Source organism: Agelaius tricolor, unplaced genomic scaffold (assembly GCF_023055355.1).
Source record: "Agelaius tricolor isolate 1412-34295 unplaced genomic scaffold, bAgeTri1.0.p SCAF_8, whole genome shotgun sequence".
NCBI classification, from domain to species: Eukaryota; Metazoa; Chordata; class Aves; order Passeriformes; family Icteridae; genus Agelaius; species Agelaius tricolor.
This window is the reverse complement of record NW_027269268.1, coordinates 8,002,200-8,029,981: the sequence shown is the minus strand read 5'-3', so window position 1 is coordinate 8,029,981 and position 27,782 is coordinate 8,002,200. Positions and strand designations below refer to the sequence as shown.

At 39.9% G+C, this 27,782-nt stretch overlaps 1 protein-coding gene across 2 annotated transcripts in view; it reads left to right on the top strand.

The window, feature by feature from the left end:
* The window catches only part of ARHGAP24 (Rho GTPase activating protein 24), a 183,641-nt gene that overhangs the window by 10,111 nt on the left and 145,748 nt on the right, over positions 1–27,782 (top strand). Inside the window, exon 2 of one of the 2 annotated variants that reach the window (XM_071431542.1) lies at positions 19,862–20,061. In XM_071431542.1, coding sequence (XP_071287643.1) covers positions 19,882–20,061 — 180 coding nt within the window. In that variant the 5' untranslated portion in view covers positions 19,862–19,881. Of the gene's footprint in view, positions 1–19,861; positions 20,062–22,754; positions 22,814–27,782 lie in introns of those variants that run through there. The other variant, XM_071431546.1, reaches the window with a different exon arrangement.

Sequence of the window (27,782 nt, the reverse complement as noted above, 5' to 3'; positions counted from 1 at the left end):
GGGAGGTTGCTGACAGTTTCAGACAGTATATCTTGAGTATTTTCCATGGCATGACAGTACAGCAATCTTGGATGCCTACTTGGAAAATATTTAGTGTGGCGCTGGTAGGAAAGTCCTCCGTAAATTAATATGAAGTTAGTATCTGTGCTTAAAAAATAGGATGAGAACTTGAACTCAGAAGCAAGCTGTATGTGCTGTTGGAGGTCCAGAAGAAGTAGATTTTAGCTTTTTTGGCATCTGATATATAGATTGCAAGCAATGAAGGATTGAAGTCTTATCACAAAACCAGAAAGATGATTTATTGGAAATGTCAAGAAATCAATCACAGAGCCTAATAGGCCAGTTAAACAAGCTTTTCAGTTTGGGTATGTTTAAAAGCAGGGAGGCTTGAATGGTTCTTGTTGATAAACTTGGATGCCTAGACAGATTGCTTGGAAACTGATAAGAGCAAATAGTTTGTTCTGACACTCAATGAAATTGGAACAAAAAGAAAATGTTTTTTTGGCTAGTCTGTCATTTGCAGATTTTTTTTTTTTAGGCTAATAAGGTAGGAAAAAGTAAAGTAGTGTGGAAATCGGGACACGATCCTGTAATTCTTCCCCCTTTATAATTTGACAGAGCTCTTTGGAGAACGTTTTTAAGCTCTAACTTGTCATATTTTTGGTGATGGTAGTACTGAAACACCTCTACAGATTGTGTTCCATCTCTACAGAACAAATGGGTGGTTAGCTGAAAGCTTTTGTGAAAATCTGTTAGTATTGACCAATTTGGTATGAAAAGGTTACAGAATTCTAATAATTCTAAGATAAAGATATTTTCCATCCTGGGACAAAAGAGCACAGGGTAAAATTGCTGATGACTTGGAGTGGTCTGAGTGCCATTTTTTTGCTGGCACTGTTTAATGTACAGTATGACGTAGCATATATATGTTAATAAAACTGTCAGTTTAATTGGTTTCAATTACCTTTGGAATAATAAAAAAAAAGCTTTACTATTAAGTAGCATCTCTCATTAAGACCTTTGGGTTCCTTTGCAGTGTTAGAATGGTTGTTCATTTTTCATAATAAACCTGAATTTTGTGAATCAGTGAATAAGGGATGGAAAAATTTCTCATAGTAGGTACACTGGAGATGGAGGAATAATACTGAAGTAGTCTCCTTTGAGGTGGGGAATGGGCAAGGAGGTTTTAAACATTTACACAGGACAGGATTGAATAACCTTGATAAAGTGTTCTTGTTCAGATAAGAAGCCCATGGACAAGGTGGCAGGGATTTTTGTTGCATGTTTTGTGTATTTGTAGATGCATCAGAGCTACTTTGGCTTAGAGATTTTCTAAAGATAGTCCTAGATCTGTTGTTGCCCGTTCCTGTTAGTTGCATCTAGGCTAAAGTTTGGCTTTGTGAGTAAATTACAACTTTTTTGTGTGACTTGGCAGAGTTTCATCAGCTAACAAATGACTTTCAGATGTTTGTGATTGATTCTTGTTGCCATATCATTATATTTTTAGCATTAAATATTTTCTTATGTGCTGTCTAAAAGTGCTTAATTTTCTAGTTGTAATGTTTTTCTACCAATTTATCTTTTGTCACCCATTGGTCTGCCATAGGCACTACTAGTTTACTCTGAGAAAATCTTGTGAAATTATCTTGATTTGCAGAGAGATAAGTGAACGTGGTTGTCTGCAAAATTGTGTAAGAATAGGGTTTTACAAAACAGCTGAAAATGAATTGTGGAATCTTGAAAACTTATTACAGGAAAAATAAGACGCTTTGAGTTGCCTCCTCAAAAAGTGTAATTGTTGAACTGTTTTAAAAATTGTTGTTCTGGTTTGTCCATACAGATGAAAAATTTAAATGGAATTATGAACTATGTCATTTTCAGAGCTGAAGGTGGGCAGGAATCTCCTTGGTACTAGAAAATCAGTAGCTCCATGTCTTTCCCAGCTTTTGTGGCACTTGATTTCACCTTACTCAAGCTGGCACGTACTGCATTTGCTGCTTCTTAATTGTCATGCTCAATGTCATTTAATAGTGTGAATGTGTGACTCCACACTGCTGTTAGACTTTTTTAAAGCATTTGTGAAGAGGAAATACTAAATGTGGACAGTTTACAAGCGTTCCCTTGAAAGAAAATGAATTCTCTACAGTCAGCAGACACTGTAATGTAATGTTATTGATCACAAAGAGCAAGCACAACCAAGCAAAATACTGTATTTTGTCTTGCTGTGGAACTTGGGAAAACATGGCATGGGTCAGGGTGGTATTTTACAGAAATGCTTCATTAATTTGAGCATGTTGGATGGAGGAATGGAAAGTTAAATAAAGTTATTACAAATGATCTTAAGTCTTTTAGTGCCTTGAGAATTTTTCTTAAATGTTATGGTGAGCTTGAAACTGCTGCTTTTTTTTGAGCAATGATGAAAATGGGTCCCTCATTGTTTCAATTAACCATCCATACTTTCCTGTTATCAGTTAGGATATGGTGCAAAGTTTTAAAAGCCATATAAATAGACTTAAGCATTAAAGAAATTATCAAGTACATTATGAATGGTTCACGCACTTCTCAATTACTAATAAGATCTTCAGGATAATTTGGACTTATTTGCAGAGTTGTGCCAATTTTGTGGTGGGTTTTTTGCAGCTAAAATGGACAAACTGTGTATCAGGAAAGTTTTAGTTGCTGTCAAAGTACAAAAGACTCTTGTAAGCTGGTGTGATGGCTAAATACAATATACTATAATAGGGGCAGATTTTTATCATTCTTGACTGGCCTGTTTGTGGGTGTGAAGGGCTGGCAAATGAAAAAAAGTCTTCTGCAGATGGCAGAGGACAAACTTCCAAGAGCCTTTTCGTCTGTAAGTACCTGAGAACTGGGTGGAATTGCAGATTCCATGTATAATGGACCAGAAGAAATCATGTTTCATCACTGTGTGTGTTCAGTCAGGTGATGTACTGGGCACAGGTTTAACACAGGAGAGGGCTCTGAGAATTTCATTAGCAGGTTTAGGATATGTTTTCCTGTATGGTGAAATTGTGGGCCTTTTCCACTGAGCACCCCCTGTTCTCTCTCTGTAGCAGGATGTTTTGCAGTTTTGCCACATTTGTTTTCAGACAGGTTCTTAAAAATTGCCAGAGACCTTAGAGAACCCAGTTGCTGTGCAGAAAACTGGGAACAGTTGGGTGTGGGTTTTTTTGTGTCTCCAACACATTTTTGGACTTTTTTGACTGTTGTTCAGCATGTTGATGTGCTGTAGAGGTTGGTGGCAGCAGCTCCATGATCCATGCTATTTTACCATTATATATTGGCACATCTTTCTTTCAAAAAAAAAAAGCTGTCACCATTGGACTAAATATTGATGTTGTTATCTAAAGTGTTGCTGACACTGCCTTGGTGTTCTCTTTGCATGAGGCATCTGGTTCATGCATCTGATCCATTTGCTCTGGGCTTTTGATAGCTCAGATTATTTTTCCCTAAAGAAAGCTTCCATTTATATTGCGTTCAATATCTGAGACCAAGTGAAGAGGCAGAAAAAGTATTGCTGAGAAAAAAAGGCAACACAGAAAAGAAGAATCATGTGAGCAGAGTAAAATAATCTTAGTATGGAGTCAGTAGTGAGTAGGAAAATGTGCAACACAGTTTTATGATAATTCCACTTGTTTGTGACAGTCTGCAGACTGAAAGAGGAAAACTTCCTGCAAATGAAGTCATGCAGTTCATGGAATACAAATTATTTTAATTGTTCACAGGTAAAAATGCTTATCATTACTGCTGTTTTGTCTATTACAATCCACAAGTGTGTTCGTATGCTTGGTTTTTTAGTTTGACCTGTGCAGAGTAGGTGATGTCATAATACAAAACAGTACAAAAATGGGATGATTTCTTTCCATAGAGTGGAATTAATTACTGAGACAGTTTGTAGAATTATTACTGTCAGCTTTGGATTTATGGAATTGTCATCTGGATGAAAAAAATATTTTGAGTGCTATTCAGGGCACCTTTTTATAGTACAAATTTGGATGCAGTTGTAGAGCATGGGCGAGCTCCATTTGTGTTGAATGGTGTACCTGAATTTCTGGCTCTGAAGAAATTAGTTGATTTCAGAGGAGTAGTCCTCACTTGAACTCTTGGAGGCTTTTGCTGTGCAGCAGAAAGGTGGTGCTTGTTTTTGTTCTCTGAGCAAGGGGCTCTCTGCTCACTCAGGCTTGTTGTGGGAAGGAAACTTTGGTTTCTGTTGCTGCCAGTGATACTACTGATGTATTTCTTGAGCCACTGATGTGTGTGCCCTAGTGAGCTGATGTGTGTCACCCCCCCGTCTAAAGTTGTTTTTGCTCCTTGCTGTTTTCACCCTTCCAACATTTGTGGAATGTTTTGTGTTCTTGGCTGTCAGGGTGTCAGTCCAACCAAATGCTCATCTCCATTCCCCTGAATGCCTGCCAAGCCAGCTTTGTTGTTTCCAGTGGTGAAAAATGGAACTTGATAAACAAGATGTTGATGTATTGATATGGCGTATTATTTTTCTTATTGAATTGGAAAGCAAGTCTGCAAATAGCTTGTTATATATTCCACTATTAGGGAACTTAGTGGAAGAAAATATTTATATTTTTTCTGTATTCCTTCCAGGCTATTTTTATCAGAGAAGGTAAATAGTATTTTTCAAATGTGAATTTTGCAAGAAATAGGTCAGAGTTGCAGTGTCTTCTCTGTTTATTCTGTCCTTCAAATATGATTTTTGCAGTTCTCCTGAGGATCAGATTGTGTTATAAATCTTAAAGGCAAGCTGTCTGTCCGAGAGTGATCACCTCACTGCCTTGGGGTAGGAAAGGAAAATTCATGTTAGTTTTGACAAAATCTGAGTTTTGCAAATTGTTCCATCACTTCCAAATTATCACTATCTGAAACTTCTTTATTTTTTTTCTTCAAGGATGCTAGTACAGCTTGTTACGGTTTTGCTTTGCAAATGGGAACTTGAATGGGCTGCTTGAATGGTAGGTTCTTCTGGAAATCTGGACCATGAGGTGAATTATGCCAGGATGCCCCCGGGTCCCAGACTTGGGATATCTTCTGGGAAACCCCAGTTTCCTTGGCAGTCTCTCAGGAAATGTCATGGTGCTGTGAGAGCTACTTATGTCCATCCTTCCTTCCTTACAGGAAAAATAAAGTAAAATTATCCAGTGGACCATAATAAAGATGATAAAACCAGCTTTGTTCTGGAAGGCTGTGTTGAAATCTTACAACTGTTTCTGATTTTTTTAAAATTCAATTGTGTACTGTGCTGCTTATCGTGGGATTTTTCTTCCAGCAGAAAATTTCTCCCCTTCCTTCTTTTTTTCCCCTGTTGGTTGTGTTTTTTTGGTGTGTATTTCTAAACTAATCCAAATAATTTGGGATTAGATTTTAGGACATCTAATGCGTATTTGCCAGAGAGAAGAACTGGAAGTCATGTTAAAAATATTTAGCTTTCATGATATCCAGATGTGTCTGGACGTTCCTTTGTCAATCAGCTGTGGTGACAACATCTGTTTTCTTCTTTTCCTTTCACTTTGTTTTCTTCAGAGTTGAGTAATTCAAAGGATAAATTGTGGCTTAGTCCTCCATATAAACTGTGGCACAGGGACATGGTGAGGTTCCCCTCAGCACTGCTCTGATTGAAGTCGAGTTCTGCCTGCACAGGGGTGCTGCTGTTAAGTGTGTCACTTTTTCATGCTCTTGGGTTCCTATTGGTGCCAACACTGCTCGATTTTGAGAGCATGTTGTAAACTAATGTGATAAATAATGTAGTGTGGGTTCACTTTGAGGATAATAGAATATATCTGAAATGATGAGGTTAAATGAAAAATAGGACTCAGATTCAAGTTCGCGATGAGAAAAGCCTGAGAAAGGTGAGGGGGGTTCTTGACAATTTTCTAAGGCTCAGTAAGAATGCAATAATAATTGCACTTTTAACAGTCTTAAAATGACACTTCTCATCTTCTCAGGAGCTCTTATGTGTACTTGAGCTTGTACCTGGATTTGGCAGTAATTCACATACAGATACTTACTACTGGGTGATGGCCATGACAAATACTTCTTTTTACTATATTACTATATATATTACTATATATTTATTATATTACTACTTCTTTTTATATATTGTTCTTCAGTTTCTGTTGTGCCATTTTCTGCCATAAATGGTGTACCCGTGACTGTGGTAGATACTGTCACTCTTATTACAGGACTAGCCAATGAAAATGGCAGCAGGGACAGCAGGCAGGTTTTTTTTGTTACCAAAATGTGCATTCTTAGCTCATTACCCTTTGTGGAGAAATGAACCACTTAAGAGTGGACAGGAGGATTTTCTTACACCATTCTTTCTGGTGTACAGGTCTGCGAGGAGGTGGGGACAGAAGGTGGACTGGTTTCAGCTTCCCTGGCCCTGCTTGGGAGGGGCAAGTGGAGTTTTAGCCCTCTCTCCCTTACATTTCTGTGCTGTGGAACCAGGTGTGGAGCTGTGAGGGGCTGAGCACAGCTGTGCCACTGTTAGGCTTGGAATCCCCTGCGTGGGTGTTTGTGCAGGAAAAGCTGTGTGGCTGAGCTGCACGAAAGGGCAGTAACCAAATAACTGCCTAGTAAATTCCTGGGAATGTATTTCCCTCGTACAAAAATATTTATAAAGGGAATGTTCATGTGCCAGTTTTGAGCAGGAGAAAATAGATTGAGGTGAAATTACAAGAGAACAGTTTGAACGGGGGGCAAGGCAAAAGGAGATGATTTGAAATCAATCACACACACTCCTCTTGCACCTGCAGTTCCTTGGATAGAGAAAATGAACCTGGGCCTCATTTCCATTCATACTAGTTTTTCAAAATGGTTTTAGAATAACTCAGAAAACCCCTCCCAAAATGAACCTACCAAAACACTCTATAAAACTATTAAGGATAGTTTAAAAAAAGAAGATATTCAAACTTTATAGGTTGTTCAACAAGCTTTAAATAATAGTGTGAATTACTGCAAGTGTAATTTTTCAATTATTTGCTTAGTGAGTAAAATACTTTTTTTTAAAAAATAAAACTGCTTAGTGGATCTTTTCCCATTCTGCCAGAAGAAAACATTGATTAATTTCAAGCGTAGGGATAACTTTGGTGCAGTCTCTACAGAGATCTGATAATGGTGATGGAAATTAAGTGGAAGTACTTAATGGTGATTTAACTCTGTCTTGCACTTAGCTGTGTCTTGCACTTAGCTTTAAAACTGACTATATTTTTCAGTGAGTTTTGGTGAAGGTTCCAGATGAATTTAGTCATATCTGTCTTGTCACTGGAGTTGAGAAGAGGAAGAATTAGCAATGCATAGATAAGTTTTCAAGGATTTTGGAAATAAACTTGTGCAACTTCTTCACTAGCTGTCTGAAATCTGTTTCAGTGTGAACAGGATTATCTGTGTGGCTAAATCAGTAATAGTAGCCATATTAATGTGTTTTGGTCATGTGAATTGTCCTAGTGAAGGGTATATATGTCTGATAAGAAATACTTGATACTCATCAAGCATCAGTGTGAGTGTGTTCTTGAACATGCAGTGGTAATGGTTGAACTTTCAGGCTAGTCACAAGATTTTTGTGCCACTGAAGGCAAAAATAATTGCTCCTATGCAGAAGTTTCAAACATATTCTGTGTAAGGACTAAAGCATCAACTCATAGCACGGATAGACAAAATTCTGAGTCATCAGCAAGGTATCTCATGAAAAATTTATTTCTGCTTCCAAGTGTCAAAACTACTTCCTGCAGAGCTTACAGATAAAACTATTTCCTGTCAAGCTGTGTACCAAAGGATGGAGAAGAAGAATTTGTTCACCATTAAATAACTTCTAATGTGTAGAAATACTTTCAGAATATAGAGGGGAAAAAAAAAAAGCATGGGAAGCTGGGACTTAACTCTGCTTTTAATGTTTTGAATTTGGTCATGGTGGTGACTATTATGTTAATATTTGAGGACAGACTAAACACTGAAAAAGCTAAACATACATCCTGCCTGCAACACCAATTAAAACAAGAAAGCCACTTACAGTGGGTGGAGGGAACTCTTTTCACAGCAATAAGCAGAGGTTACATTAGCAGCTGATGTACAGAAATGTTTTTTGCTATGCTGTAACTACTCAAAAAATAGAATGAACCGAGTTTATGTACTGGTGGCTGAGAGTGAGGACTGCAAATGCTTGTGTTTTTGATTTCTTTCTTGGTTAAACATCTTGTAGGCTTGTCTGTCTTGGGGGTGTTGGGAAAGTGATGGATTTAGTCCTTTGGTCTTGGGTTTCCTGGGGCTTCCAGTACTGAGAGGTGTACATTCTTTCCCCTTTTGTCTAATTTCCTCCCTTTGAAGTGGAGATCAGGCTTCCATTGAAAGCAGAGGTTGTCCAGATACATGGCATATGAACATCTGACTTTATTTGAGAGTACATGAAAGGCTTTTATTAGTTTCTTTTAACATTTCTGTCTCGTAATATCATCTTAAATCACACTCTGAAATGAAATCATAATATTTGCTGCCTAGATTCCTTGTGTGTTGTAGAAAGCTTAATGCCTTATGTACAGGATCTCTCAAGGCCTAGATGAGATTTCAGCTATGCTGCCTTCCATATGTTTGGAAAAAACCCTTCATCATCTGCATCCAATTTAGCAGAGCTGGAATGCTGGAAACATGTTTTGTTCCTGCTGAAATATAACTGCAAGTGCTCTGCGAGTGAAAGCATCACAGTGGAGTTGTTCCTTTGTGTGTGCAAAGCAGAGGTGTCCAAGTTTAGCTGCCTTTATTTATTTGTAAGTTTGGATCCATATCCCTTTGGTGCGGGCTGAGCTGGAGGGCAGCGGTGAGCCCACGACGAAGCCATCGGGTCAGCTGTGGTTCCGCTTAGCTCTTGGTGTGGGGCAGAGGAGCCCTGTGCTGCTTCCCTGCTCCTGCTGCAGGTATTGGTGTGGGGATCTCACGTGTTCTGAAGGAGCTGCTGCTCCTGGAGCTTCCTCCCAGATCTTGGCCAAGGACCCTTGGTGATGGTTGATATCTCAGTAGCTGATACTTAGACTCTTCAGCAGGCCTTGGTGCACAAGGTAGGTAGGTGATGCTGCTCTCTTACAGTACCTAGTCACAAATAGCAACTGGATTAGCAATTTTCTTGTTTGTTTTGCTGAAACACGTGGCAAAGTTCATCATCCTAAGAGGCAAAGTGTGTTGGTGCTGTTTTGTATGTGTTTTGTCCAGATTCCTTTACCAGCCTGTTGCTGTGAAGCTGAATGCCTTCCACAAACAATGTCTGACATCTGTTATCTTTGCTGGATTGTTTTTCTCTGTGTCAACTTGAAAATTGTATGTATAAAGTGATTTTTTTATTTATTTGAATCTTCCAGGGCGTTTGACTGTTTTGTTAGGAAATGCAAGGTCAAATAAATGTTTTTGATGAGTCTTGCTGTTTACACTTAACAGCTCTGAAGCGGCACCAGCAGTATTATGTCTTCGCAAAGACAAAGGCCTTAGGAATAATTGAAAACAAAAAAGTGAAGAATTAGAAAAGCTGTGCCAGAGCTAATATGAGAAGAGAAGTCAGGTCACAAGACAATAATCAGTGCATCTGTTCTGCAATCTCCCAAAGCACAAAGTTCTTTGTGTTTTCTAGAAAACCCAACTGTTGCTACAGTGTTGTCTATTTGCACTGGGGAATCTGTTTTGTTAAGAGATTAATTATCTTTTTCTATTTGTAAAGGTTGAAATATTGTCTTGAGAACCACTGTGTCTGTTGGAAGAGAATCTGAAGAATCCTATTCCATCTTCATCTGTTCTAATTAAACTTGGTTCCTAAATTTGGGTGAATGATGGATCAAGGTGATAAACCACACAACTCCATGTAAAAATAGCTTTCTATGTAGTTGATACCTAGGGATTTTACCTTCCAACTTAGAAGAGCAGAGTTATTTTTCAAATCATTATCTGACCAAGGGAAGATGAAAAAGTAAGGGTGTAGTTAGGATTGCAGATAAAGACGAAGTATGAAGTTACTAGGAGGCTGGATTAATTTAATTGCCTTACATTGGCTTTTCTGCAGTGTCTGTTCTGCAGTTTTCTGCAATATCTGTTTTAGAGGTTGGTTGTGAGTATGATTCCTTGGGAAAAATTGTCCTTAACTGGTAGTTATAAAATAATAAAAGTCACAGCTGTAGCTTTCACCCAGCTCTACTGAACTGGCTTTGCAAATGGAATAAACTGTGGTGCTGATTGTTTTAGCAGTCAACTCATGTAATTCATACTTTCCAGAATGCACCTTATTCTGCAAAAAGAAATCCTCAAACAATCTGTGCTTTGGCCAAGAAGGAGCTGCTTGGGTTTGTGAGACCCTGATTTAAACTTCATTTGGTTTCCTGCACTGATGAAGCATGTTGCTTTTGAAATGCAGGATGGTGTTGGTGCAGGTCACAGATAACCTGAAGGTTACAAGCAAGGCAAAAAAGGTGTCCTTTTCTTCTTTATGAAAATAAAGAACAAAAAATCAAGAAAGCAACAGTGCAGAGCCATGATGGTCATATGGAGGGAGATGGGGCATTTTTGGGGTTTGGATGGCAAGGCTTCTCTGCTGTTTTGACTACAGTAAAGTGAAATAGTAAGGCCTGCCTGACTGGAGGTGATAACCTCCTTTCCCTTGGGCATGCTGATATTTTCCTCTTTAGATAGTGACTTACATAAAACACAGACTCTTCTTACTGCAAAGGGAGTTAATAAGAAAAGGTAGATTTTACTGGTTTGTTCTTGATGCTATTTTATGCTGCTAATGAGCTCTGTCATTCATAGCAGAAGAAATTTATATTCTCAGGATACCTTGCCTCTCTTAAATTAGATAAATTGAGTAAATTGAACTCTGTAAACATGATCATGCTGAGCACAGTCTCAAAGTGGCTACAGATCCAGGAGCCACTATATTTGGATTATTTTTCTTTTGCTTTTATGTCTATTTTTCTGAAGTGTTAGTCCTAGTTAATGTCAATTTCTTTTTTTGTAGCCTGCCTAAAACCTGGAGAGTGCCCAATGTTGTTTGCTACTAGCTAGTGCTTTAAAAAAAAAAATCTAAACATAATGTTTTCCTTAAGTTTTATGTAGGTAAGTAACATATACACATTTGCTGGTTTTGAATCCTTTCAGGTGAATAGCTTAACTTGGTTTTCCCTTTTTCATTTTGGGTGCAGCAATGTCAGCAAAAGATGCTTACATGTTTTTAGCTGACTTTCAGGTCACTGAAGGTAAGCAGTTACTTGCTGAAGTGTTCTTGACTCCAGTTCTGCCTCTCCTTCAGCTCACATGGCACAGTAGTGACCAGAAAGGGACACGTGAGCATAAAGTGCCCTTAGGGAAGGTGTGCTCACCTTTTAGCTGGGGATGGTGGAGTGTGAAGATTGTGGATGCAACACAGCAGGGTTGGCTTTGCTCTTAATGGTTCCTTTAGTACAAGCTGGAAAAGTAGATGTTAGCATCCATGCACAGATTGGCCTTTTAAAGGGTAAGGACCCCAGTAATTTATTCCATTCCCCCATATGAATTCATTCTAGAGTCAAAGGATAGTGTTGGTGCTGATTTAGGAATTCAGGGACGGTATTCACTTTGCTTAGAGCTTTACTGGAAAGGGCAGTACCACAATGGTGTTATTTTTCATTTACTAATATATGATAATATTTCATTTACTAAAACAAATTAAGTTGCATGGCATACATTACTGCCTTCTGAAATACATAGGAAGGATTGTGGACTCTATTTTTCTGATGTAAACTTGGTCTTACAAAAGTGAAATGTTAGTTCTTAAAGTATGAATTAATGCTTTTCCTGGGCAGAAGATGGAAATGTCAACTGCAAAGTAATGGTGCTTATTTAGAGTTGGCTTTTTCAGTGGAAAGACACACATCTGCTTTTTAAAAAATCTGACTATATTGTCTCCAGCATTCTAGTATGGAAATTTATGTCAGTATGGTTAATGTTTTTAAGTGACAGATGCAATTACCATTTACATAAAACATTTCTGAACAGCATTAAAACTATACTGATTCCTGTTTAAAAGTAGGTCTATTTAAAGTTTAGGTCCTGCTGGGGCTGGCACGCAGAGAGGACACAAATCTTGGCTGTGGTACTAAGTTTAGTAGGAATGGAAGCAGATGCACCTCTGAGGTTGCCAAGTTTGAGCCTTTGGTTCTGACTTGCCCGTGTTTATTTGAGTTGGGGCAGTGTCAAGGAACTCCCTGAGGCTGGGTGGGTGCTCACTACCTGTGTACAGTATGTGCCTACCTGCTTAATATCCATGTACTCCTCTGGATGCATGCAGCACAGCTAGGAAATGGGCATGGTACTTCTGGAGGCAGTGTAGGCACTGGCTGTAACTCTGTCAGTTCCTCTGATACACTGGGGCAGGATGCTCCCACATGCATGTCTGTGATGCTGTGATCCTTCTGGGGAGCACATGGAAGTGGGAAAGATTGGCTTCAGAGGAATCTCTTGGCACATCACCAAGGGCTGCTGTTACTTGAACTTCTTTCTACTGACAGGGATAAACATTACATTGTGCAGAGGAAGTAATTTTGCATGGAATGTTCATAGCAAATACATTAAAAATAAGTCCGTGGATTTCTCTTTGTCAAATGTGAACCAATGTAAGACTTTAAAGGTCATTGTGGGCTGAGTTGAGGTGGGTTGAACTGTCCTTTGTTTCCCCTGAGGCTTCTATAGAAGCACCCAGAGATAAGGTTCCTCCTGCTCTGAACATCTGAGTATCCAGAGATGTTGCCAGCCAGTACTTGGCTGTGTTAATCTCTTTCCAAAGTTTGGGACTAAATTTGCTCTGACCAAGAGAGGAGTTTGAAGTGTGGTGCAGGCAGCAAATACTTGTCTTTATTCCTCCCACTCTCCAGCAACTACAAACTCTTTCTGCAAACCTGTGAGCTCCTTTGATTTGCAAGTACTGCAGCAGATCTGAGAGGAGGCTTTTGCTGCCATAGACAAACTGGAATGTGTTTTTGCTGCTTGGCAGCACATTTAGGGAATTTCACTTGTAGCATCTTAATTCTCTTGATCAATTTTATAAGGAATGTGCAAGTCTGAACTGCTGTGAATTGGACAACATGGAAAGTCCTGTTGTGTTGGATTTCCTAAAAAAGCATTCAGCCTTGTTTCATTCTCAGTGATTCACTGTCAGAGGGCTGCTGACATCTGTACTCAGATGTCTTTTGCCACCAGTCTTTGAGAACAAAGAGTAGTGCTAGAGATTATTTTTATACTTTGAGAGATCATCTGTTGGGATCATGCTTGGGCACAACTCTTAATCAATTCTTTTGCAAGTGAAGCCAGTATCTGCTGAAGTATTTGCCACTCACATGTGGGAATTAAGTTACTTTTAAGCCGTCCTTACTACTACTTTCTCCATGTAAAGTATGAAGCTGTAAACAGGGTTTATGTATTTCCAGTGTCAGATATTCAGAGGCAGTGTTACCCTTTGGTTGGAAGAGACATCTGGGACTTGAAATGTCTTTCAGCTGTTCCAGATGCTGCTTTTGACTTGCTCCCTGACCTTTTCACTGCTCAGTATTTCAGCTCCTAAGACTTGTCAGCTGTTCTGCGTTTTTTGTCTATCTTGCATCACTTGACCCTTTCAGCTATCAGAGGCTCTTTATTGCCTTGTCTGTAGTTTTTCAAGCTTCTCCAGATAGTTACAGCTGATCTTCTGCTCTATGCAGCTTACCTCTAGCATTCCCAGTTGTGCAGAATAAGACACTTGAAATGAGAGTCTGGGTAGAAACCTGGCAGGTTAAGGACCACTCCATTCTAATGATAGAATAGTTTTGTGTTGGGAGGGACCTTTTAAAGGTCACCCAGTCCAGCCCCTCTGCAATGAACGGGACACCTTCACTTTTCCAATCACTTTGGTAGCAGCAACCTTGTCTTGCAACTGTGTGCTGCCATGTGAGGAAAAAGCTGGGGGGGTATATACATAATGGGTAGCATGCAAAAAAGCATAACAGAGATACTGTTATCCTTGGAAGTTGTTGCTGAAGTTCTTCAAAACCCTTTCCTGTGCTGTGACATTTTGCAGCCACTCCTGAATCAGGTATGGTGTTTGTGTGTGTACCTGAGAAACAATACCCAGACAGATTGTGTGCAAATGTCTGCCAGTTACACAAGTCTTCTACAGGTGGAGTCCATCTCCACCCAAAAAAGTTAGGGATTAGGAAGTGATGGTGAGGTGTCCTTTCTAGGTGTCAGGAGAGAATCTGTGATCAACAAAGTGCTCTTAGCTTTGCAATTTTGTTATGGCTCCTGCTGCTGCAGCAGTGGTGGGAGGACAAGAAAGGAGAAAGCTGCTGTGTGGATTTTCACAGAATAGGACTGAATGGCAAGGGCAGCAAAAGTTAAAGCTGTGAAAATTAGTCCAAATGCTGATCTGACAGTGTGATGTGATGCTGCAGTAACTGAAAGGCTGCTATTGCTTTGCTTTAACAAAACTGTGCACATGTTTATTAACACTAGTCATTATCATTACAGGAAATAAATATACACATGTAGAAGTGGATGTTTTCAAAAGTGCCTGACCAAATGTGTTAACTAATTCCTGTTATAATTCATAAGAAGTTGAATATCTTCTTATATTCTTTATAAATCCTCAAGTCACATTTTATTTGGGCAGCTGTGTTTGAATTCCTGTAAGAAAACAGTAGGCTTGTAAAGGTTTGGCTGGTCTAAGAATGCGTTAGAAAATTCTGACATGAAAATGCAAATGAAGTACTAAAGACTTGTATTTGACCAAGGCCTCAGTTTTCTAGCAAAATTACAGGGTCTTGATTTTTGGATTGATCCCAAAATGCATTGAAAAAGAAGGGATGTCTTCCCCTCAGCTGCACCAGGCAGTGAATATCACCTGCTGCAATTTGACTGCTGATAATACCTCTTTTTTTTTATTGCCTGAGGAGTAATTATTTAGGCCTTGGAATTAACATTCTTTCAAGCAAAGTATATTCAGGCTGTCCCTGTTAGGACAGAAGTGGAAGTGAGGAATGCAGAGCAGCCAGGTGATCTGTGCCTAGGAACATTACTGCCAGTGCTCCAAGAGGTTTGTTAGATGTCTCAGAAAACCTTTTGGATAAATGTATAATGTCTGTTCTAAAAGTTTGTGGCAGAAAGCTACTGGCAAGTGCACTGCTGCAGGTTTTGGAAGCAAGCAAGAGAGGAATGCTGTAAGATCTCTCCTTGCAGTGACAGAAACTGAGACATGCTCCCTGCAATGTAAAAATGCTAAGCACAAACAGAAAGTTAGCTTAGAAAGTTATTAAGTATGTTTTTACCTCTGACATGCTTTTCCTTCCCTGTGCAATATCTCATTGGCACAAGAGATGAGTAGCAACTGATTTGCAGTATCCTGATGGTGGGAAATAGGCCAGTCTTCTGCTTCCTGCAGCAGTTGCTTACAAGCCCATGCCTTTGTTGCAGCAGAGATTCAGGTGTCTTGGGATGTCCTACCAGCAAGATGAATGCTGACAGTGTTTTCACATACTAAATGATTTTAAGAAGTTGCTACTCAGTAAGACTAAATCAAAAATAAATTGGAAGGAAACTCACTGGTCAAAGGCAGCAATTCTGAATCTGAAAGATACCAATAAACTCAAACACACTCTGGATAACTTGTTATAAATAAGCTGAGGGAACCCAAAACTGGACATCACTTGGAAAGAGATGTAAGTGTTGAAGTATTAATCTAATTTTACATAGCACCATTGTGTCACAGAGACTTTTATGAATTTTGTGTGTGTATATGTATTTGGCAGATATGTTCATCAATAACCAAGCCTATTGTTGCTGCAAAATTTCTGCCTCTTACTGCCTATCTGTCCATGTGTCTGGTGTAGAGAAGTCATGTCTCTGCAGTATTCTGTGTGCCTGCTCTTTTTGTGAGAGCAAGGGGATTAGATGAGGTGGGTTGAAAGAGTATGGATCTGGGACAGGCACTCTGGCAGCTGCCCACTTTTATCCATTTTGTGACAGGCTGACACTGGGCTGCAAAAAACAGCATTTGAGCAGTGGTAAAGATGAAGAGTTACTGGAAGTGAACTCTGCTGATGTTTTGCATGCTTGAAATGTGCTATCTTGGCCATGAGAAATTTCAGTGAGAAGAAAAACATTGACTGCAAACCACCAGGGTTTCTTGCCAAACAGATCATCTTCATGCAGTCCTGTGGCTATTCTTGTAACTGGATCTGGTGCACTTTAATGAGTTTCTCTGACTATTTCCTGGCAAAATGCTGGGATCTGGGGGAGATGCCCAATTTCATAATTAATGTATTGAGTGAGTGGTAGCTGAGGAGAAACACTTCCCTGCTTTCTGTGCCTGCCGCTGGCTCAGACCTTCCACACTGGCAAGGAGAACATAAGTGCAGTTAGTTGCCTTCTAGACAGACCAGTGAGAGAGGCAAGTGGCTTTATGGGAGCAGAAAAAGGTTGGATTGGGGCCAGCAGTGGTGGATGGTGATGGTCTCCATGGGCCAGGAGATGTTGATGCAGAGCCAAAGTGTCAGGGAACATTTCTCATTTTGTTTGCTTTGCACTCCCGATGTCCAGACAAGCCCAGGAGAGTGAGCCCACAGGCAGCCCCAAATGAATATATTGTGTAGAATTTATTCAGTTCTGGTCATTACCTAAACTGGAGGCTGGCCAAGTCAGTAGAGTTGACTCTGGCAGCGAGTACAAGTTGTGTTTCCTGTTGAGAAGATGAGTTTGAGGAATATTCTCATTTAGTGCTGAAAATGCACGGCTTTCTGCCTCCTCTTATGAGACTGAGAGGACTGGGAGTATGTTGATGTAATTCCACACTTTGTCATGTGTTGTTTACATACTGTTTGCACCTCACTGTTCTCTGCATCAGTGCCAGCACCCTGATATTTCTGCAATTTATTTTTATGATCTTAGTGTTGAAACAGCTGTAAAAACAAGTAGTGAAAGTGAGCCAGCTGCTGGAATTTCTGATTCCAAGTCTGGTTTGTAGTAGGCAGACATTGAAAGGGAAGGATATATGAAAAACAACAAATAAACTTAATCTCAGGACTAAATGCAAACAAGTTAAGTGGCTGAATTTTTTACTGCTGAAGAGAGTTAAATCACTAATGAATGAAATAATATAGTTTTTTTTTTTTTTTTTGGTACAGAGCATCTCTAAGTGCATACTACTGCTTTAAAGGAGATCTCACACTGTCCTGTGAGGACTTGGGAGCAGGAGACCTGTTGTCTCTCCTACACCTCATTTAATATTGCAGAAATAGATAGAAATTTTACCAGACAAAGAGATGGAGATGTATTAACATCTCCCTTGGCTAGATAAAAATTCATCTCCTTACTTTGTATACTGATATCAGCACCATTGGCATGTGACTTCATGAAAGAAAATAAAAAGTTGTCTTTCATGCAAACAGCTAATTGGTTTTGACTTTGGTATTTAGATTCTTGTTTGTGGTCCAAGTGTAATAGGGACCTAATGTCTTTAGCACTGCAGTGATACACATAGATACTGTATTGAAGCTCCTTTGTCCCTGCCTTGAGGCTTGCCCAGGCAGCAGAGATGAGCTGATCAGCTTAGCAGTTGTGCACCAAGGAGCACAGGGTAGCCTATGGGTAATGATTTTGTTCCTTTTTTCACTTGCAGTAATTCACCTGCTGTTTACAATGCTTCCCATAAAATATTTGCTAATGTTCACTTTCTAAGGGTGTGAGTTGGAGGGCTGCTTCTTGGCATCTACTTTGGTCCAGCCAAAACCCAGCAGCATCCAAGGGATGCCTGCTTGTATTCAGAAAATGCCCATTATGGGTTGGGTGCATTTCTTTTTGGAGAGAGGGTGGTGTGGTCTGAGGACTTGTCAGCAGGTTCATTTTTTTTCTTGCAACTATAACCACAGACACACACACACACAAAAATTTATCTGCTCGCAGAGAGCCAGAGATGTTTGTATGTTTTGTGGTGCCACTTGGCTCAAGTAAATCTCACAGTACAAATGTTCTGGGTGACTCTAGGTGAACCCTAAAGAGACAGAAGGATTTCCTTTCTCTGAGAAAAATACCAAGCGATTTAAGTTTTGATCCTGCAGTTTGAACTTTGCTGAAACTTGTGTGCCTGTGTTCAGGCCTGTTAACCTTAGTGGCACAGGGCAGTGAGGAGCTGTAATCATGGCAAGCAGATTCCAGGATCCACCTCAGAGCAGGGATGTGAAAACAGACTGTGTGTGGGTATTAAAAGAGAAAAAGCTCTAAACACACAACAGAGGTGGCAGCTGGAGAAGTTGTTCCAAAGGGGGGATGTGTGAGCAGTGGGAAGAAGGAGCCGAAGGAAAAGAGAGCTGAAAACCACAATCACTTCTATTGATTCCTTCTGTTATTGTGATTCATTTTATGTGATGTAACACTGTTTATTAATTGTCAGAGGGATGATCTCCTCTGTCAAAAGATTGTGTTATCTGTGTTTCCAGTCTGCCTTAGAAACTGAGTAGATCCCTTTGCAGTGGCAGTGCTGATGCCCATTCACCATGTTCAGTGAAGTTCTTTTGCTGTGTAGGGGACCCAGAGCAGGCGTGCCAGGCTTGGACTCACTAACCCACTTTGCTAAAGTGACAACATGAAGCTTCAGTCTAGATGTTCTTAGAGAGATCTGCTGCCTGCAATGTTGATAATATTTCATTCTTTTCCCAAACTGATGTTTGGAAACAAAAAGCTACCTAAGAAGCCAGCTTTTCTGGGCCCTAACAGCTGTGCAAGCTCCTGATGAGGCAAGAGATTGCCAGTGGCAGTCTGGAAAGAAGAGAAACATGTTCTTCAAACACTTAGAATGAAATTTCATGATTGATTTTGCACACTGCTGTGTTTGTGGTCATAGTCACGTTTTATTCTGTTTAGGTGTAAACTCTTTGGCACATGTAGATTTTGGTCTGATTTGTATTTGAACTGGAAATAGCAGAACTTGCAACTCAAAATCATTTGCTTCTGCTCTAGACTTAATAGGAGAGCAGGAAAAGCTTTTTGACTATGAAGGTTTAGCACATTACTACATAATTGCATGTACAAAATCCATCAGGATGAGTCATGACTGTCCAGAAATGGTTAAAAGGTATAGTTTTAATAAGGTCAAAATGCCACATGAAACTTTGTCAAGTTCAGTTCCACAATTCAGCTATAGTTTTGACAGTTCTTGTGCCTTAAGATGGGCCAAAATTCATTATTTGCCAGATGTCTATAACAAGTGTCTGGGCATACACTCCAGTCAGGGGTTGCTTGTATGAGGTGATGTGCAACTATTCTTGCATTTCCTGTCCCCATTCCTTTAAATGGACTTCAGTAAAAGAAGTAAAAACAATAACAAAAAAAACCAAAACAACCCTGCTTGTCTTGTGTGGTAAAATTAAGCTTTGGTGAAGCAGAGGCTTTTTGAACATTGCCTGAGAGCCCCAAGCCTGCCAAAGAATTTTAAATGGGGACTTCCAGTAGTCAGCTGCTTTCCTTAGTCAGAGGAAGTACTGTAAGTTCATTCCTTGTTACTGCCTGTAACCCAGCAGAACTCACCTCAAGAAACAGCTGATGTCTTCTTCAGTGCTGGTCAAAATGCCTTGCACAGCAGTTGAACGTACTTTTGCCCACTTTTTAGCAGTTAATCATTATTTTATAGGCGAGTAGTAGTTCTCTCAGCTGATGGGGTGCTGGTATGAGAACAAGCATGTATATGGCAAATCTAACACGCTTCTGTAGCTGAGATGTGTTTCTTTTCCAGCTGTGTTGAAAGGAGCCAGTTACTGCCTGCATAATAATCTAATAATTTCACCTGTTCCTCTTGTTTGCCCAACAGGAGAGTTGCCCACTGCCAGTATGGAAGAACACAGTGGCTCTTCAGAGGCTCCTGCCCTGAGCCCAGGGCAGCACGTTGCCATCAAGTGCGGGTGGCTGCGGAAGCAGGGGGGCTTCGTCAAGACCTGGCACACGCGCTGGTTTGTCCTCAGGGGAGACCAGCTCTACTATTTCAAAGATGAGGATGAAACCAAGCCCTTGGTAAGTGAAAAGAGGAGATAGGATGGGAGGTCAGGGAGAAAAGTAAGTTAATGCAAGCAGAATTGTCTGGAGTGTAAAGCACCAAACTTCTCCATCTCTGTCACTGACTCAGTGTTGGATTTGGGATTTTGATTACACTGAGTCAGGTCTTGGCAGTTAATGTGGTTTCCCCATCAGACTCGTTTCTAAAACTTCCTTTCCCAGGTCAGGTTTTCTCATTTCTGCATTTTAGAAGGAGAGGAGTATACAGGAAGTTCAAGTAGCAAAAATCATCAGTCAGATGGATTTGACTGAGGCCGATGAATAAGCTGTATTTGAAAAGATACTGCCTTTTTTTTTTAAGGTTTTTTTTTTTTTTCCTGCTTACTATGCAGAGTATCCCTGCTTTGTGTCTTCCCACATAAGACCCTAGCCTGAATACATTGCCATCTGTAATATGGAGCAGACTGGTGTGTGCCTGGCTGGTTGTAGTGATTTACTGCTCCTTAACCTCATCTCCTTTCCTATTTATTTAGCTTTTCATCAGCATGCTTCAGGGCTGCCTAGCCCCAGAATGCCAGAGGAATAGAGTTAAATAGTGCTGCCTCTTGGGTCAGCCTCTTTGATAGCAAGGATCTCCTGCTAGCACCTACAGGGGTATGATAGTCTCATGTATTAATGATTTTCCAGATGCTTGTGACTTTCAAAAAAAGTTTTGACATCTGTGAGTTACTTCTGTGTAGGTACTAAAATATGATCATCACGCCTGTATTTTTTATGGCTACTAAATTCCTGATGTTATACCTTTTGTATGGAATTTCACAGGGAGTTCTCAGAGATGTAAAACCCATCTAATCCAGCTTCCTGTATGGAACAGACATGACACTTGGCCAAGCTTTACAGCTTGGATTATGGTGCACATGCTAAGAGTAGTATTCAGTCTTGAGGAAGTGGTTTCCTAAGTGTGAGCTAATTTCTAAATGCCTATTTCACATCTTGGTAGCTGTTTTCCCATAAAATTATCTCAGTATAGGTTAATCAAATAACACATTGTATATTTACACAAATTATATGCTATGATGACTACTTTGAATATGAAATAGTTAATAATTTCTGGGAAATACAGCATACTTTCCACTATATATATTTTTAATCAAGAGTGTAAAAAGCAGCCATCAAAGTAAAATGTTTGTGGGCCAGATCCTGGGTTTCCACAATATAACTCTGCTTCGTAGTACTTGATATCTGCTAGGATGCTTGCATGCAAAGACTTCATGGCTTTTTAAGAGGTGGTATAATGCTGTGTTTCATGGAACCTTCTACAGCCCAGAGCCCAAATTACCTTCTTGTCCATCTGCTACTGACCTCTGGGCTGGCTTCAGAAATATCCTGTTGACTTTGCTGCTTCCCTTCTGTCAAATGGAGGTGGTGATTCTGATCTGATACTTGAGATAGGTTAGGTAGCAGCTTGTGAAATAACTAAAAGCTTATTTGAATTTTCTACTTTAGTCTCAAGGAAGTTCATAAAGAAATATAAAGTAGGGTGGGAAAAGTGCTGAGAGAAGTGTAATTTAAAGTATGCTGATAGGTTTGGAAAATTAATGTGTCTGTCCAAGTTAGGATCAGTCAATAGCTCACCTTGGTGTAGCTTTTGAAATGTTTCCGAAACAAACTGCACAAGTGTCAGTGCCTGAAATATGTCCCAGGTTCAATGCCATATACAGAACTATTTTTTTCCCATTACATTGAAGGGTTTGCTGCATTAACTGTGACAAGAAAATCACTATGACCTTCTGGGAGCCCTGTTGTTCTTGCTGTGGAGAGCTAAAGCAAAGAACTCCACTGATAACATGAATTTTCAGTGCATAGGGATATTAGGAAATGGCAAGCATATATTGTTATATTGGATCTGTATTTAGGATAAATACCTCTTTACTGGAGGTATTTATTTATAGGTATACTACTACTGGATTGTATGATTTACAGATGTACAGTAATTCTTTTAGACAATAATATAATGGAGGAAAGCTAATGAGGTTTTGTTTCAAATCAGATTTTAGTTTTTGTTTTGCTTGATGGTTGGTTGTGTTTGGAGGGAGGCAGAGAGCAATGATTACTTGTACTGAGGAATATTCTAATTGCATGTGTATATATAATAAATATAATTGTGTATGTGTGTATATATATGTATATATTTATAGAAGGTGGAAGAACTATAGTAGAAGAGGACAAGACAAGCCAGAGAGCTTATATTCATAGCTTATATTCATGTTAATGGGAATTAGAGAAAAGCAGAATCCAGTTTCTGGTGCAAATTCAGCAGGTGTCCTGAGCACCAGTCTGCTTAACATTTGGGCTTGGCTTCTGTTCAGTCTGTGAAAGATATTATGCCATGATGTTTTGTGTTTCTGAAAGTGCAGGAGATGTGAATGGAACCAAATTTTAGAAAAATATTATGATCTGTCAGACTTTAGTCTCCAAGTAACTGTGTATAATGGAAGTAAAGAGAAGGAGGTACATTTTGTGTCTAAACCATCAGTAAATGCTTTGGAATTTCTGAAGCAGGCTCATTTCCTGCTAGTAACAGTGATGGGTACCGCATATGCTTTAGTCAGTGTGTGTACATCTCCTTGGTGTCAAGGCTATTAAATTTAAAAGTCATTAACTATCAGTGTGAGAGTGGGGAATTGCCTCTGCCAACCTGTGCCTACAGGCACACAGAGCCAGTGAAGAACAACAGAAGAAAAAGCAGTGCACAGCTGTTACAGTCAAGGTCAGTGAATTGTCATTGATTCTTTATTATCATCAAACACATGGATCTTTCCCTTGTAATGTTTTATCAATAAATTAGCATCTGTCATTTGCTCTGGTATCCCTGAAATATCTCTGAGGATCTGGCAAAGATGGCATTTCTGTTTACTGAAGATGTGTGTTTGGACAGCAATAATCTAGTTAATTCCACAGGAGGAAAAAATCTAACAAATAAGTGAGTAAGCCATGTGAAGGAATAAAATCTGATTTCTGATAAATCTGTGCTATCTCTACTGCTTGGAAGTGATACTGGATTTTGCTTTCTGAATTCATTTTACTGTTTTGTGCTTTAGAAAGCTAGTTTTATGCTAGATCTGAAGGTCAGCTCTTCAAGCTTGAAATGTGGGCAGCTGAAAGAAATCAGAATTCAGTGCTCCCTGTTCCACAGTACAGCTGTTGTTTAAATGCAGCCCATGAAAATTAGTTTCTTCCTTTCTTCTCTCCAATGGTTAACCTCTCCATGGTCTTGACTGAAGCCGGGAGGAGGAAGTCAGTGCCAGCTCATGAGACATTGTGCTTTTTCTGTGGTTCTGTGAGCAGGAGAAGGGAGATGTGGAGCATTGTCTCCTTTTTGCAGTTGTGCTGTCTCACTCTCCCAGTGTTACTGAGAAAGTGGGAGCAAGGCTTGGTACCTTGTACTGATGGAGCATCGTTGGTGTTAGGTTGTAAATGAACAAGAATGGGCAAGTTCATCCAGTCTAAAAAGCATTTGAGTTTCTCTAATGTTGTTGAGACTCTGCTTGGTTTATGGACTTAAATTTGAGGTGCGTACATCAGAGAGCTATTGAAAAGCTATGAGTTAGCCTTCAGGAACCACTTTTGGTGTATGTCTGAAAGCTGACAAGGATCTGGTGTTTCAGTTTATATCCTAGTTTATAAGTTTATGTTCCAGTTTGAACAGTTTGCTATGCAGCTTTTATCCTCAATATCTCTAAAAGCTCTTAACTGTTCAGCTTAAGTAATTCTGGAAAGTGTTCAGTGGCTCACAGTATCTTAGGCCCTGAGATGGGACCGGGGATTGAAGTGGAAAAGTGTCAATCTTAAATGTGACATTTGAATTGGTTGTTGACTGAAAGTGAGTTAGTGACAACTGCAGTCTTACAGGTCACTGTTTTTTTCTGTAAGGGAAAGATGTTCTCTGATGTACAAAAAGAATATGTTTTGAAGTGTTGCTTTCTGGAAAAAATTGTAGAATGAATCATAAATGACCTAGGTTGGAAGGGACCTTAAAGATCATCCAGTTTCAACCTCTTGTCACTGATGTCCATTGGGACTCGGCCCTTGACCACTACCCTCTGGATCCAGCCAAGTCCTTATCCACCGAACAGTCCCACCATCAAATCCATTTGTCTCCAATTTAGAGAGAAGGATGTTGTGGGGAACCATGCTGAAGACTTTACAGAAGCCCAAATAAATGACATCTGTAACCCTCCCTTGCCCACTGATGGAGTCACTCCATCACAGAAGGCCACAGGGTTGGTCAGGCAGGACTTGCCCTTGGTGAAGCTGTGCTGGGTGTCTCAAATCACCTTCCAATCCTCCATGTGCCTTAGCACAGCTTCCAGGAGGAGCTGTTCCATGACAGTCCCAGGCACAGAGGTGAGGCTGACAGGCTGGTAGTTCCCAGGATCCTGCTTTCTGCCCTGTTTGAAGGTGGGTACAAAGCTTCCCTTTTTCCCATCATCTGGGACTTTGGGACTTCACCTGGCTGCCATGGCTTTTAAAGCATCATGGAGAGTGTCTTGGCAACTACATCAGCCAATTCCCTCAGCACTCTGGGGTGCCTCCCATCAGGTCCCACAGACACATGTACATTCAGGTTCCTTGGTGGCCATGAACCTGATCTTTATTTACAGTGGGAGGGACTTTGCTCCCCCAGTCCCTATCCTGCTGTCCCTCCACTGCAGAGGTGTGGGAAGAGAGGTTGCCCCTGAAGACTGAGGCCAACAAGTTGAGTACCTCAACTACACTGAGTACCTCAGTGTTCTCATCTGTTGTTAGCAGTCTACCAGTGTTGTTTATTGGGGTGGCTACACCTTCTTTGACCTTCTCTTTTTGATTGACATACTTGTAGAAGCCCCTGTTTGTTATTCTTTGCATCTCTGCCAGATTCGCTGCTTCCCATTTAATGCAATTTGTGTAAAAATTTCATCGACTGATAAATCCATTTAACAGCATTCATAGAAAGCTTGATAAACTGCAGTTGCATTTTTAAATTAAAATCAAGCTTCTAATGAATGTAAATAGAAATTACTATGATAAATACATATTTTGTATCTTAGTCTCTCAGGGAAAATCCTTCAGTATTAGTATTGAATATGATTAAAGATTGATCATTATGGTTTTTAATAAGTTAAAAGGGAGTGGAAAACATTTCTGTGTGGATGGCAAAAACCTAATTGTACATGCACTTGAGAACTGCATCACAGGAACTGTGATCTTTCTGTGCTGCCTAGAGCATTTTCAGTCAAGGGAGATCAGAGTATGCACTCTGGTCCTCATCTCTGGGAAGCAGCAAGAACCAGCTTTTGTGTAAGTACTGATGAGCATCACAGCAAGTGAAACAGCTTCTCAGTAGATTTTGCTTTAATTTTTAAGAGCATCCCCCTCAGTCTTGCTGTGGGAAGGATGTGAAGCACCGTGTCCATGCTTGGCTTCATGGGCCTTGCTTGAAAATCCACAAAGGCAATTCAGGAATTTGATGTGAAAACAGCAAGGAATGTCCAAGCCACTGATAATGATATTTCAGTTTTTTCCATTTCTAGGCAAAACACTTGTTATTAATCTAGGAAAGCAGAAACAGTTTTGGGATGGACATGTGCTGAAGGGTGAACTCTTGCCTGTGCAAACCTATTGTAAACTTTAAAGGGAGAATTTAATCAAATGAAATTATGCAGGTGTCACAAGAAATGGGGGGGGTGGAGATGGGGTTTGATAGAGATGTTTCTTAGGAATTTCACTAGAAACTTAATATACTGGATGAAGTTAAATAGGATTTTCTTGACATCAGTACTGATGTTTGCCAGATATCAAACTATTTACCAGGAAGACTATCTGTTACTGGGTAGTGGTGAATATGGAACTTATAAAAAAACAAAACCAAAAAGCCTCCATGAAAAAATTCATCAAAAAGCACACCTTAAATGGCTCATGTGAATGCAGTGGAGTGGAAGGTGAAGGGAAAGGCTCAAAACCACTTTGGGCTCTTTGACTGGGTGTTCCATGAATGGTTCCTCAATTATATGAATATAAACAGGCTTCTGCAACTAAAGCAGTGAAGTACCCAGAGGGTTATCAAAGGATAAATCTTAGCTTTTATGTGCAGTAGAAAGTTCTGCTATTTCTAATAACTTTCTAAGTTTTCAAGTAATTTACTGCTGCAGGTTTCAGCAACTTACTCCTAGAGACACAATTTTTTTCTTCAATGGCTTATATAAGTGCTTTTAGAGGTGTAATACACTTTGGTGAGTAGATACCCTTGGGAATTTTGTATGTGAGAGATTAGTGTGATAAGACTGAGTTTATTTGATACCAGGGTACTTCTAGTGCCATTATTCTGTTGCTGGGGAAGGCTTTCTCAAATTCACAGGACTGAATTTCTGTTCTCAGCCCAAGACAAATAGCAGCAAGATCCATCACTCAGGTATTCAACTTGGAGATGATCAAATTCCGACTTTAATCCCCTTTTCTACTTCTTTCAGATCAAAAATGCTAACTTGAATTTTCAGTAGTTGTTCTTTGTTTTGTTCCTTTAAAAAGTCTTTGGGGTTGGCCCAGTAGGAGTCTTACAGATTTTCACAGGAATTAAAAAGGTTTTTTCTGAAGCATTAACTACCACGTTAATTACAGGAGTGTTAATAAACACTGTGCAAGAAGTCTGTGCCAGAATCAGGCAGTGGTTGCTCCATGTTTTGCCCCAGCTTATGAGTTGAAAATGCAGTTCTCCTGTGAAGATGGTTTTTAGGTTTGAGTGCAATGCAAGGGGAATTCAGTGTCTCTTTTAGTCAGGTATGCATGTAGGGGTTGTGTCATTGCTGTGACCGTACTGGCAACATCTGCAAGCTGCTGTATCCTGCTATTATATACCAATCTGTTGAAATCTATGCATGCTTCATTCCCAAGGACTTGAAGCCTTTCATGCTCCCTGAACTTGAATGAGTTTTTAAAACAGCTCTCAGGTGCAGTCTTTGTCCTTCTTGCATTGCTGCTGTTCCCTTTCTTCAGATCTAGCTCTGGCTCCCACTTTTCCTGGTCTTCCTTTGCCTCTGAGTACACTGGCTAGTGGAAGGACTGTGCCCCTCCCCTTTACTAGTGCCTGTAACATTCATAAAGGTCTGCTTATATGATTGTTGCTCCTTATCATGGTTCAGTGTCTCCATCCCATTTGAAAACTTGGAAAATAACAGACTGAAGGGTTGCCTTCCTGTCCCCCATGCCCCTAGCATGCTGGATGCCTGAGTAGATCTTCAGTTTAAACTAAAACTAAAAGTTTGTTTTTCCATAATCAGCCTTTTTAATGCGTTTTGACACCCACCTCCCCACAACCCTGGGCCTGGATGCCATGCCAAGCTATGCCAAACTGAGAACGTGTCTGTCTCATTTTGGACCTCAGGAAACAGGTCCAGTGACTGAATTTCAAAATTCAGTGAAATGAGATGGCTTTGTAGGTGGGAAATGTGAGCCTTCTATGGTGTTTCAACTTGTACATTCCATGGGGAATTTTTGTTGTTATTACCAAACTCAAAATGCAGGAGGGTAAAGAAGATGCGATCCCATGTGTGTCTGCCTGTTTGTGTGGCCGTCAGTACTGCCCCAAGTCCTCTTTCAGAGCTGTTTGGGAAAAATAAATACATGCTCCCAGACTTTTGTATCTTTAATCAATCCAAAGTGGGAAATTAGTTCCAGTAAATATTTTTCTAATAGAACAAAGC